General features: G+C 45.6%; 1 protein-coding gene across 1 annotated transcript in view; it reads right to left on the bottom strand.

The window, feature by feature from the left end:
- Window positions 1-1,719: 1,719 nt before the first annotated feature.
- The window catches only part of LOC110956276 (glutamate receptor ionotropic, NMDA 2A-like), a 241,761-nt gene continuing 230,569 nt past the window's right edge, over window positions 1,720-12,911 (bottom strand). The window contains exons 17-20 of the mRNA XM_051945620.1: window positions 11,462-11,700; window positions 8,367-8,550; window positions 7,218-7,998; window positions 1,720-7,123 (exon numbers count right to left, since the gene is read on the bottom strand). Coding sequence (XP_051801580.1) covers window positions 6,136-7,123; window positions 7,218-7,998; window positions 8,367-8,550; window positions 11,462-11,700 — 2,192 coding nt within the window. The 3' untranslated portion in view covers window positions 1,720-6,135. The remainder of the gene's footprint in view (window positions 7,124-7,217; window positions 7,999-8,366; window positions 8,551-11,461; window positions 11,701-12,911) is intronic.

Here is a 12,911-nt window from a genome sequence, read left to right as displayed (position 1 = left end):
ACACACACACACACACACACACACACACACACACACACACACACACACACACACACACACACACACACACACACAAAAATTTCATATGCGCACACACACATATATACACACACTCATGCTATGTGTGCAATATGAAAGCGTACATAGAGCAGGGCAGAGGGAGTCCTTTTGCAGCAGAATCCCTAAAAGCCCTTCTCTCTGAGCAGTAAACTGCAAAAATGGTTGGAGATGCGTGCTTGCTGTCTGATCAAGGATATTACAGACCAGAAACAAACTGTTATATAAACTATTTTTAGGTTGCTAGATTTGTTTATCCTCCTCCAGCATAACCTGTTGTTTCCTTAGTTGGCATTTTGATAAGATCCCCCTCAATGAAGGGTTGTGTTTACTGTGCACAGTAGGCAGTGCTTAATCTTAACATCAAATTTAACCATTTGATGATGTTTCATAAAGCATCTCTTTCTCTCTGGTCACTGACTAATCCCCTAAAAGCTCATCTCCGTGTATCAAAGTTACATATTTAGAAGTTTTTCCATGATGATAATCCCTCTGTGCCTTAAAATGGCTTAAGCCTATTCTTGTGAGGACACTATGGACACATAGCTGTTTCTGTTTTGCTGCTTTTCTAGTCCACTGGTGGCCACTTCCAAGGCTCTGTTCTGGTAATGTGCCGTATGTGCACTATTTTGTAGACAGTAGGCTGCATGTGGACATCTGTGAAGCAGAGATGAAGCAATTTATGTCATGTAGACCTTCGCTGGCCTTACATGAAGCTCTAATATGCAACTTGATGCAGCTCGAGCACACCAGCTCACCTGCTGCTTTGCTTTAAAACACCGTAAAACTTGCTCATCTGCACAATAACAAGCTGTTATATTGGCGTAAAACCACCCTGCAAATGCTAATTTTTTTAGATTTGTTGCAGAGCTGGATGCTTCAGATCTGTGGTTGCTGTCCCACCAACTGGTCTAGTCTCCATCATGTACACTGTGGGATGCTGCTGCTGACCTTCCTCCAGCCCACTGCTTCCAGCTGCCCATTTCCACCAGTCTACTCTGCATCACCCTCACTTTACTTGATATGCTCTTCTATATATTTTTGAGTTTCCTGCCAGCTATATATGTAGTATATTTATTGCCAGAGCTGTACATCATAACAGTAAACTATGAATCAGTGTCAATGTTAGCTTCTACTTTGTATGCATCGTCTGTCTTATCATGCATGTGTCAAATTGTGTGTTTTATGCTCCCTGTTCCCCTCCCCCTCTCTACCCCTCTCTACCTTTTCTTCTCTACCTCTCTACCCCTCTCTTCCTCTACCTCTCTACCTCTTGTGTCCCTCTCAACCTGCCCGGCCACCAGGCAGATGTACACATAAAGAGCCGGCTTCTGCTCAAGGTTTTTTTCCCCCTGTTAAAAGGGTGTTTTCCTTGCCACTGTCGCCTTTGGGCTTGTTCTGGGGGTCAGGCATATGGGTTCTGTAAAGCGTCTTGAGACAATTTGATTGTAATTGGCGCTATAAAAATAAAACTGAATTGAATTGAAATTGTGTTGAAAATGCTGTAACTCTTGTTTTTATGTCTGTCATCAGCACACTGCAGTTTCAAAGTGGAAATTCTCATTTGATGTGTCTTTTAGCATGCAAAAAAACATCATATGGACACAGCTGACAAGGCAAAAGGGTCTTGCAATCTCGACAGGTCAATCAACAACACGCAGACACGTAGAAAAATGTAACCTTTACTTATTTACAGATTGTACAGAGGTACTGAGTGACAAGGTAGTATTTACAACACAACTAGTAGCTTAGAAACCCCTGAACTTATACACAAGTGAGATACACAGCAGGGAGACCCACAGGACTACACACCAACACACTCCTTCCGTCCAGTGCTGAGTGTGTGTGTGTGTGTGTGTGTGTGTGCGCGTGCGTGCGTGCGTGCGTGCGTGCGTGCGCGTGCGTATGGCGTCAGAATCGATTCTAAAAGCGTGCACAGCTATCAACTGAACGTGTCACATGCGCATGCTTTGACGCCTGTGCAGCAAACCGTGCCTGACGTATAATGTAGTTTCCCCACTGACTTATAATGGCCTCCCGTTCACGCGCACGTTCACGTGTGATTATTGCTGCATGCCAGCAATCACACAACGCGGAGCGGCCATGCATAACATTCATGCATTTCTTTACAAACGCACGCATTAACGCTCACATGAAGATAATAGAACATTTCGGTCACGTACGTGGAAATGACGTGCGTGAACTCTGTCACGCGTAACAAGAAGCTGTGTGCATATGAAGCAGGGTGTGCACGTCTGTCTGTCACTGACTGACAAATACTGTTACGCGCTCACACACGCGTGCAGTCGCAATTTCTGATTGTACACAATAGTTGATCTGAACGGTGCAGATCAACTTTCTATTGTGTACAATCAGAAATTGTGACCACACGCGTGTGAGCGCGTAACAGTATTTGTCAAACAGTGACAGACAGGCGTGCACGTGCTGCTTCATAGGTACGTAGCTTCTTGTTACGCGTGAAATACAATCTGCATGTTACAACGCACACACGCGTAACATAATAATCATGCATGTACACACACGTTGGTGCGAGTTGCTTTGATTGAATAGAATTCGATTTGACGCCATACTGTGTGTGTGTGTGTGTGTGTGTGTGTGTGTGTGTGTGTGTGTGTGTGTGTGTGTGTGTGTGTGTGTGTGTGTGTGTATGTGTGAACACCTGGGCCAAACTAAGATTTGTGATGAGCCTTTTGAAACACTTTTTAAAAAAAGTGATGACAGCTGGCATTGTGCGGGAGCCAGCTAGGCGCCATGCTGTTGACATAACAGGCCCCGGGCCAGGAGGCGTCACCGTCCAAGGCTCCAACCGGACGCGATCGCTGGCGGAGGGGTGCGTGTTGGTGCTGTAGCCCAGCAGGTTGAAAACTCAGAGAGAACTTAGGTCCTGCAGCAAAATAGGTACCACCAGAAACACGAGCACGTCATGCAATTTAAAAAATCATAAAGTAAATCAAAAGGTTGGTGTAAAAATCTGTGTGATGATAGACACACAAAACTCACTCTACATGCGCTCCTCACCACAACAATACAGACGCAATGTGTGTGTGTGTGTGTGTGTGTGTGTGTGTGTGTGTGTGTGTGTGTGTGTGTGTGTTTGTTATATGAGTAAGAGCCAGGCCAAATGTTATGTGTGGGACGAAGGGAAAAAAGTACAGAAAAACACGCACAGGCACACACACACACACACCACAAGCTCTCTAAATACACATCCGCTGTGTTATATAAATGCCTGCACAGTGTAAAACACACACACACACACACACACACACACACACACACACACACACACACACACACACACACACACACACACACACACTCACAGTCAGAGGTGAAACAGCACAGACTCGTAGTGGAAGAGAACTATGTGGGTGGGAGGGGGTTTTTGTATTAACCACACAGGCTGGACCATCATTAATCATTGAGTGTGATTCACATGAGACACTCAGCTACGTGTAGTTAGTTTACCGGTTAGCTAACTGGTCTGTTAACCCAGCAGTGTCAACTGTACAGTGAGGTCCAACCAACCAACAACACACCAGAGGGAAAAAAAATAAAAAAATAAAAAATAAAACTCACAAGAATCTAAAACATGCCAGTCTATTTTTTCTCAAAGAAGCAGAATAAAAAGCCACGTCGATATTGAAATGATTTCAACACTTAAATACCATTCAAATCAAACAAATGAAATCAGTTTCTAACATTTATAACAAAGATTTCTCTGTACAGAATTATAATATTGCAACCTGATATTGTGCATATAACTCGCACACCAAACCTGTTAAGAATAGAGGGGCAGCATTTGTGTTTTAGTCTCAAACTGTCTTGCGTTCTTTGTTGCCGTTACACTGTATATGCTGTAGATGTTTGTGTGTGAGAGAGAGAATAGACAGAAAGAGAATAGAGATAGACACTGAGCTAATGGGATACCAAGTCCTTTTTCCATCAAAATCCTTGTACTCAAAAAAATCAATGACCTTACTCAGTAGATTATGGATTTCTAGAACACTCATATACACATTACCAGCTTGTCGTGTGTGTGTGTGTGTGTGTGTGTGCGTGTGTGTTGTTTCTGTAACAAGTAACTTTGCAAACTCTCTTCGTCACCACGTGACTCCCTCTCTGTTCTTGCCAACAGCAAGCCACACAAGTACCAGCTACTCTGACGCTCATCCAGGAGAATTTATTTTATGAGCAAATCTGTGACGGCCTCGAAATTCACTAGGGAAACATTAAAACGGGCCTAGAGTTTTGACATAAAAATTCATTAGAAAAAAAGCACTCTCTCTCCTATGAGTATTGAATCGGATCACAACAACTAAAGTGACTTCCACCGATATGTTGAGTTTTTAAACATCTTCTGAATCTACTCTATAGAAGGAAAGAAGCAGGGAAATAGCAAAAAGACAAAGAAAGGAGGAACTGACAGGCCTGGCGAGGTAAAGAAGAGATTAGCAGAGTAGAAGTTAAAAAAGAGGAGAGAAAGATAGAGTCAGGGTTGTGTATACCGTATGTATGGTGCTGTACCCATTATCTAACACTATAAAACTTCTTACCTCACAATGGAAAACTGACAGAGCTGTGCTCCCTAACGGTGCCCTAAAACCCAATGTCAAAGTGAAATAAGAGAAAAGAAAACATCTATCCAGCGAATGACTGGGAATATTCATATTTTTCAGTATAAAAGTGTTTTTGGTCAAACATCTGTGTAGGTGGCAGGGTATAAAATCTACAAAGTGCACAAAGAGAAGCTATCTTATAGCTTCGACACACACACCCACCTAAACTACTGTCCTAGACTACTGTGTATGTGCATATGAGCGTGTGTGTGTGTGTGTGTGTGTGTGTGTGTGTGTGTGTGTGTGTGTGTATGTGTGTGTGTCTGTGTTTGTGTATGTGTGTGCATATATGACCCTGTATCGGAGTTTAACTGTAACACAGGGCAGTAGGAAGCATGCAGTATGACCTGAAGGCTAGCTAAGAGAGGAAGCAAGGATGCTATACTGTATGTCTCTAGATCTAGAAACACTAGAACACACACCCTCATCCTGAGAGGCTTTTACTGGTGGCCGCGGTTGGTCCACTTTTTGGAATGTTCAATTAACTGACATCAACAAGAACAAACAGTCTGCAGTTTCAGCGTTTCCTTTTTATAAACAGACACAGCGTTTGTGTGTGTGTGTGTGTTCGAGTGTTTGTACATCTGCGGGCAGGAGCTGATACACTTCTCAGACCTGTTTCCTGACCAGCTGCCCGCCTCCCAGTCTAGTCTGTAACATAGATAATGATTTTCATTCAAGTCAAGGATTACTCTACTGTAGTTTACTACTCTTTAAGCCATGCTGGCAGTGCAGGTTGAAGGCTCAGACAACATATGGGTTGACTGTAGAAATCATAGTGCAACAGGAGAGTCCTGGAGAGGGGTAGGTGTGTTAGGTGAAGTGTGTGTGTGTGTGTGTGTGTGTGTGTGTGTGTGTGTGTGTGTGTGTGTGTGTGTGTGCGCGCGCGCGCGCGCATGTGAGTGTGTGTGTGCAAAATCTTTGAAAGAAAGGGGTTTTCTGTGTCCCCTTCATCTCCAAGAGGCTGGTGAGAGGGCGGGACAGGTTGGCTCATCTTCCAAATACTCCATCATATCTTCCATCAGATCCCACTGATGGTGCTAGACTCCATGTACAGTGTCCATCTTATTCCACCAGGGGTTCAATCTGACTTGTCAGATGTACTGACAGTTCGTGCCTCGATGCCCACAGCTTAAAGTGACTACACACACTGACACTCACACACACGCTTCATATTGTATTGTGCCTCCAGGTGTTCCCATAGCCCCGTCCCTGACCTATAGAGGGTGTGATAAAGAAAACAGTGATTTATTTACTCAACATCACTGTTAACCTTTGAGTCCAGGGCAGAACTTCCCATCTTTCATCTGTGTGTGTGTCTGTGTGTTTCTGTAAATGTGCTTAGAATCAGAGCTGCCTGGTCCGGTCACACACACCTCTTTCTTGCATGCATACGTGTTATGTGTTTCGGTGAGAGTAAATGTGTCATGTGTAACTCTCAGACATCAGACTCGATGCTGGGCATGCGCCGGTAGAGCCGTGGTCGGTTGCCGCCTGCACTCGAGGCACGTGGCGCTGTCACATAGCTCATTGGTTGAGAGGCAGCAGGTGGGACCATGTAGGCCACCACAGGAGGCTCCTGCTGGGGGTAGAATACCTGTTGGTCGACATGCTGGTTGATGTGGTGGTTGCCATGGTTACCCAGGGTAAGTGACATTGGCATTCGCTGCTTGTAGAGTTCGTGGGCAGAGCTTCTCTGTGGCATGCGCATGGCAGCCTGGGAGGCGGGGTCTCGTTGTGCCGTGCCGGGCGCTGACTGGAGGAAGGGGTTATGAGAGGGTCGATCAGGGAAGAGGCTCTTGGAGCGCCGGGGCAGAGGCATCGGGGCATCCAAGCTGTGATGGTGGGACGGTGATGGAGAGGGAGGGCTGCGGCTGCTGAATGGACGATCAGAGCGCATCGTGAGAACATTAGCGTAAGCCCCCTCATCCAGGGTCAGCTCTTGATCCCTATCTCTGTCAGGCAAACTCAGGCCCCGCAGGTGGGGGTGCGGCTGTGACTGCCGCTCGGGAATGCCATCCGGAAGCACATTCTCGTAGGAGTGCTGGCGGCTCAGCTGGAGGTGCTGGGCCGACGAGGAGGTGGGAAGAGGAGATGGCGAAGAAGGGGAGGGCTCGAAGGGGCTGACAAGCCCGTCCCCTTCGCCCACCAGGCCCAGCTCACTCTGAGGAAGATAGTGTGTAAACATGTCCCCGCTGTGTGGGTGAGTGTGGGAATAGTGGGAGTGAAGGTGGTCTTCGCTGATGTCGTACAAGTTCCCGAGGTGGGCGCAGGCATCGCAGCGGGCTTGTGGTGAGCGAACAGTGTAGAGACCGGAGTAGCCACTCAGCTTGGTCAGACAGGACCTACAATGGCCGGGCCGGACGCCTTGTGACCCCTGACCTGCAGCCGGTTGGTCGAATGAACCTCCAGCTTTCTCCTTCACACTGGAAAGAGAGAGGATGGCACTGATTATATACAGAGACACAACACAAGCACTATAATTGTGTTTTAACGTGTGTTTTATGCTGAGTGTAATACCTGCTGTGAGTGTAGGTGCTGTACTTCTTGTCCTTCAGTGAGTGCAGGTCGGCCTCGGCGCTGTGGCTATGGTGCAGGAGGCTGGCGTTCAGCTGCAGAATGGGTGCGTCTGCCTGGTGAGAGTGTGAGTGAGTGTGTGAGTATGTGCTGTCAGGTGGAAACAGATCAGGGGGGTAACTGTGGTCATCACCTCCCCCCTGGCTGTCTCGCTGGTAGGGGGGAGCAGACTGGAGACTGGCCTGGTCCGAGTCAATGGAGTAGATCTTGGTTCCTGCACTGCCACCTACGCCTCTCTTCCTCAGCTGATTGATTGGCTTAAATCCACCCCTCGCCGCCATGGAATCAGAATCTTTGTGTGATGGCGGTCGACTGGAACACTCTGAGATGTCAGAGTGCGGTGGCTCTTCAGGTAGGTAGCGCTGGCTCTTCATTGTTGGAGGTCCGGGCCCAGATGCTGGGGCAGGACTTGGTCCTGGAGATATGACAGTCGGCTGAGTCTTCAGTGTCTCGACGCTCTTCTTCCACAGGGCTCGAGGCTTCGAGGCAGAGCAGGCTGGCCCAGTCGGCCCAGCCAAGCGGGTCTGGCCATTGTCATTAGTGATTGACAGCTGGGGCTTGTTGGGGCTGGTCTGGTGAGTGGGAAGTTTTTGTTGTCCAGGAAATGGTGCAGCATTATTAAGGAGGTTTTTGTGTCTCCCGGACAATGACAGGAAACCCTGCGGACCTGCAGCGTTGCTATAGAGACCAGGACCCTTCTGAGGCAGACTATGGAGTGAGTTACCTAGGAGACAAGGAGAGATGCACCTCAGACAGCAGATACAATAGATGGGTGTTTGGATGGATGCTCAGCCAGTTAGCTGATATATTATCTATTGCCTGGCATGCAGTGTGTACCATCTAATGCGTTTCTAATCATGAGACAGGCCTGTACATGACAGGCCATCGGCTTACAGTCTGGAGCCCACAACAAGGTGAAAATAGTCACCTGTACTTATGCATACATAGACAAAAAGCAGGTTAAAGTCTGTATGTGTGAACACTCTTATCCCAGGAGTCACGTTTGCCTGATTTGGGCAGGGAGAGTTCTAATCTGAATCCTACTGAAAACACAGAGTGAATGTTAAGCTGCATGTTAAAGTGTTATGTTACCTTTCCCTGTCATCACGTCCATTATGCTCGGTTGCAGGAGGACAGTGTTGCGTTTGGGAGAAGACAAAGCGATGGATTTGGCGGACTTGAGCAAATGCAGCATGTTGGCTTGAGGACTGAAGTCGAGCTCTGGTGCCTTCTTCTTCATATCTATATGAACGCCGTGGATGCAGCTCCATATACCCTGAGAGGAGGAGAGGAAGGAGAGGAAATTAAAGGAAAGAAAAAGGAAAGGAAATGACAGGCAGCGAGGTGGGAGATAAAAGAGATAATAGAACATTTAGTGTAATTTGCAACCTACTGACTTCACAGGAAAAGTTCCAACGTGCACAAAACTAATTTCCTTCAAAGGTAAATTAGCAGAGACCTCTGCATCCTTCCTGGGGTGTGTTTACTGCAAACCTTCCCCTCATTTTGTTTTTGCAATGGGAAGAGATCTAGAAGCGAGCTAGAAGAGATAATTGGCACTTTTTTAGATGAACTGATTTCAGAGGTGCCGAAGAAAATTAAATTTAGGCGATGATGTCACTGGACAGGGCCTCTGAGTGCAAGGAGATGTTCTTCCTCGAGCCACTTAACCTCCAACGTTGCTGATCTGAAGGCATGTGTGCGCTGAGACACACACACACACACACACACACATGCATAGGCACACACTTAGACACATGTCGCGTTCTTTTTGTAAAACATTTTATGTGCGAAATGCTGCTCGTCTGGAATAAAAGCCCTGCCTAACACGGAGACATGACTTATAAATAATGAAGGAATGGTCTGTCTGGATGTGCCCATTTGTGTTTTGTGTGCCTAAAATTTAGGTGTGTGTGTGCGTGTGTGTGCGTGCGTGCGTGTGTGTGTCTGTGTGTTTGTGTGCATGCATGCGTGTGGTCAAGCCTGTCCTTCACCTCACTCCACCTGCTCAATGGTGACCATTTTTAACTTTGTTAGATGTACTCTGTGTGTGTGTGTGTGTGTGTGTGTGTGTGTGTGTGTGTGTGTGTGTGTGTGTGTGTGTGTGTGTGTGTGTGTGTGTGTGTGTGTGTGGGTGGGTGAAAGACAGGGAGCTTTGTGAGTGAGTGTCCACGTTCTCATCCTCTCAGCTGGTTGACTCCTCTATCCTGCTGTCCACATGCGCAGCAATGGATTCATCTCTGCCTCAGTTGGGCTCTGTAATCACACTGTTTCCCCCATCTTTTCCTCTTTTATCACCCACACGCAATTTCCTTCTGTATCTCAACAGTGTGTGTTTCTGACATTTGAATCACAAATACATGCTTCTACAGATTTTGAGTAGCAATCATGTGAGTTTAAGACACATGTCATTTGTTCACACAACTACGAGCCCCTTTTGCTCGTTGCATTTGAAGGAAGATTAGACAAATGAGAAAGATAAAGGATTAAAATTTGACTGCTTTGTTTGAGATAAAACTTTTCCAAAACAAGACAGCAAAGGGCTAAACGTTTTTGTAATTTACTGCTATGTTGGAACTGATGCCATTAAGCACCACAAAGGCTTGCAGCCTGTCTTCAAAGTCACAATAATGTGCAGAGTTGTTTTTCTCTGTTATTTTTCTGCTCCAGAAAATACTACAGTGAGACAGTTTACAAATACGCTTGCTCCTCTTGCTGATTTTCCATGTTTAGCTCACTCTTTTTTCTTTTTAATTAATTCCTGTTAGAAAAGTCAGCTGATAAATATCAATAACACCACAAGAAATTCAATTTCCAGTCTTGATATTGATATTATAACAACCAGTTACTGCATTCAGGATGATGTGTGATCAGTAAGCGACCTGAATTCTAACAGCAACTTCTTATGAGAGGCGTAAAAGGTAAAAAGTGCAACCCAGGATGCTAAATTGGTCCTGCTTGTTAAGTTCCTGCAGTGGAAGACATTATGTGGTGTGCTGTGCTAGCCACTGGTTTCACCTCACAACCCCTAGGAAGTTACGGAGTAAGCGAGCAAAGTCGGTGGTGTTTCCAAAATTTCCTGCGGGGCGACATCACCATCCTCTCAAGTTAGAAGCTACTAGTTTGTTGCAAACACTTCAACAGCGAAGACGTATTCACACTGTGCTAAGTAGCAAACATTAGCACGAGCCTTGCAAGTATGCAGCAAGAGTTAGCACTAGCCTTGCTATTGTAGCAGAGTCAGTGATTCCACTTGCCATCACTTGTCATTACATGCAATTATTTATCTTTTTTACAATGCTGGGCCCCTGCACGCCCCATATTACATTGCCAGTCTGCTGTATCCTGTATATACAGTACTTTAATCGGTAAAAAGATCTGCTGAAAATGCTGAATAAGTTTGTTATAGTGGCTAAACTTCTGGCTTTTGCAGGTGTTTCGTTTGTCAAAATATATGCGCAGTGCTTCTGTGAGAATATCGGCATGTTTACAGAATAACTCACAAGTACACCACGTTGTTGGCAAGTTGGCTAGCTTGATTGTAATATTACCAGTAGCCTCTGTGGTGTCATTGTTAACTAATAGTTAGTGAAATGACTTCTTTTGTGTTTATAGTCATTTCTGGAGCTTTTTACCACGAGTATGGCTGTGAGGGACCGAATATCAGTCTGTTTTACAAGTGCCCTGCTCCTGCAAATAAATGGCAGATTTGGTGTCAGAGAGTGAATGTTTTGAGCTTGATTCTTTATAATGCAAGAGAGAGTACATAACCGTTACACTAGTACGTAGCAAGCATTAGCACTACCTTTGCTAGTATGAAAACTTTCCTCCCTGACTCTCAATACAACTGTAAAGTCATACTTTGGGGAAATCAGACGCACACAGCACTGACTTTCTGTCCAACTTTGCCCTGCATTCAAACTTCTTGTCACATTAAAGTTTAAAAAAAAAAAGAACTTTGACATCTCATTTTTGTGCAGCGCAAGCAATTGAAATGAATGGGTTTCCTGGTGACGCTGTTGTCACATCCTGTGTGAAAATGCATAATTTCTCTGAATTCTTACAGCAACTTCATAGGAGAGGCCACAAAAATGAACACAGCAACCCAAGATTCTAAACTTGTCCTGCTTATTAAGTTCCTGGGTGGAGTTCCTGCAGTGTAAAAGTGTTAATAGCTGCTTTCTCACTCTGCTGATAGTGAAGAGCAGACCCGGCCTTCCAGAGCAGACACCAGTGAAACAGTATCTCAGCCTCCAGTAGAAAAGGTGCTCAGAGATAAAGGTGAGGATGGAGAGGCCCATGGCGGTGGCCAGCATGTAGAAGACTCCCGCCATGTTATCCACATCCAGCTGGCTGGACATCACCTCGTTTTTCTCGTTGTGGCAGATCCCAGTCAGCCACTGGGCCTCAAGCTCCTCCATCTCACCTGTGGGAAAAGCAAAGGTTTAAGGGGTAAGGACAGAAGGAAAAGCATTTGAAGAAGGGAGAGAGAGAATAAAAGGAAGGAGGGGATGAAAGACAGAAGTGTGTGTGTGTGTGTGTGTGTGTGTGTGTGTGTGTGTGTGTGTGTGTGTGTGTGTGTGTGTGTGTGTGTGTGATCAGGTGGTGGCTATTGTTGTGGGGACCTAATGTCCCCACAACCATAGGAAAACCAAAAGAAATGTCATTTGTGGGGACCTCATTTGGGTCCCCATGAGGGGAAACAGTGTTTTCTTGGCCATGTTGTTGTTACTGAAAAAAGTAAAAGTGCAAAAACGTTTGTTTTGGTCTGGGTTAAGTTAAGGGTTAGGGTAAGGGTTAGGGGTTAGATATGAATAGGAGTCAATGGTAGATCCCCACAAGGATAGGAAAACACAGTGTGTGTGTGTGTGTGTGTGTGTGTGTGTGTGTGTGTGTGTGTGTTCTTGTACTTGCTACATTGTGAGTACCATTTTCTGCATTTAACTATCAAAGTGAGTACATTTTTACAAAGTGAGGACATTTTGGCCGGTCCTCACTTTGAAACAGCCATGTTTAAGGGTGAAGACTAGTTTTTAGAGAACTGGTATGCATTGAGGTTTGGTTAGGGTTAGGGTAAGGATTAAGTTTAGGTAATCAGTTGTGATAGTTAAAGTTAGGGTAAGGCTCTAGGAAATGCATTACGCTTATGGATGTCCTCACTAAGATAGAAGTACAAACGTGTGTGTGTGTGTGTGTGTGTGTGTGTGTGTGTGTGTGTGTGTGTGTGTGTATGTGTGTGCGTGCACGCGCATGTGCGCGTATGTGGGTGTGCATGAGGATCTTTGTCCTAAATAAAAAGGCCAGGTGTGAAGTGAAGAGCTTTAGTGATTTCAGCAGTTTGATTTCTGTCCGGCTCATTCTTTTTCTTCCATTTGCACCATCTCACAGCTTATTATGCAGAACAATCTGGAGGAGTAAACATAACAGGACACAGTGGGCACACAGACACCGACACACACAAACCCACACAGAGTAATGATGATGAAATGGTATGTTAAGACTAGCCCCTGATAGCTTTCTGTCAGAAGAAGGGAGGCGATGGGTGATGAAGGAGGGAAAGCCAAGCAGCAGCACAACTGTTCTGAAACTAAAGACCTACAGCAACTTGAGGACCTTCAAAATATCAATGCAGACAGT

The sequence above is a fragment of the Acanthochromis polyacanthus genome, chromosome 3, assembly GCF_021347895.1.
Source record: "Acanthochromis polyacanthus isolate Apoly-LR-REF ecotype Palm Island chromosome 3, KAUST_Apoly_ChrSc, whole genome shotgun sequence".
Classification (NCBI taxonomy): Eukaryota; Metazoa; Chordata; class Actinopteri; family Pomacentridae; genus Acanthochromis; species Acanthochromis polyacanthus.
Note: the sequence above shows the minus strand (reverse complement) of the source record. Positions and strands in the feature narration are given on the sequence as shown.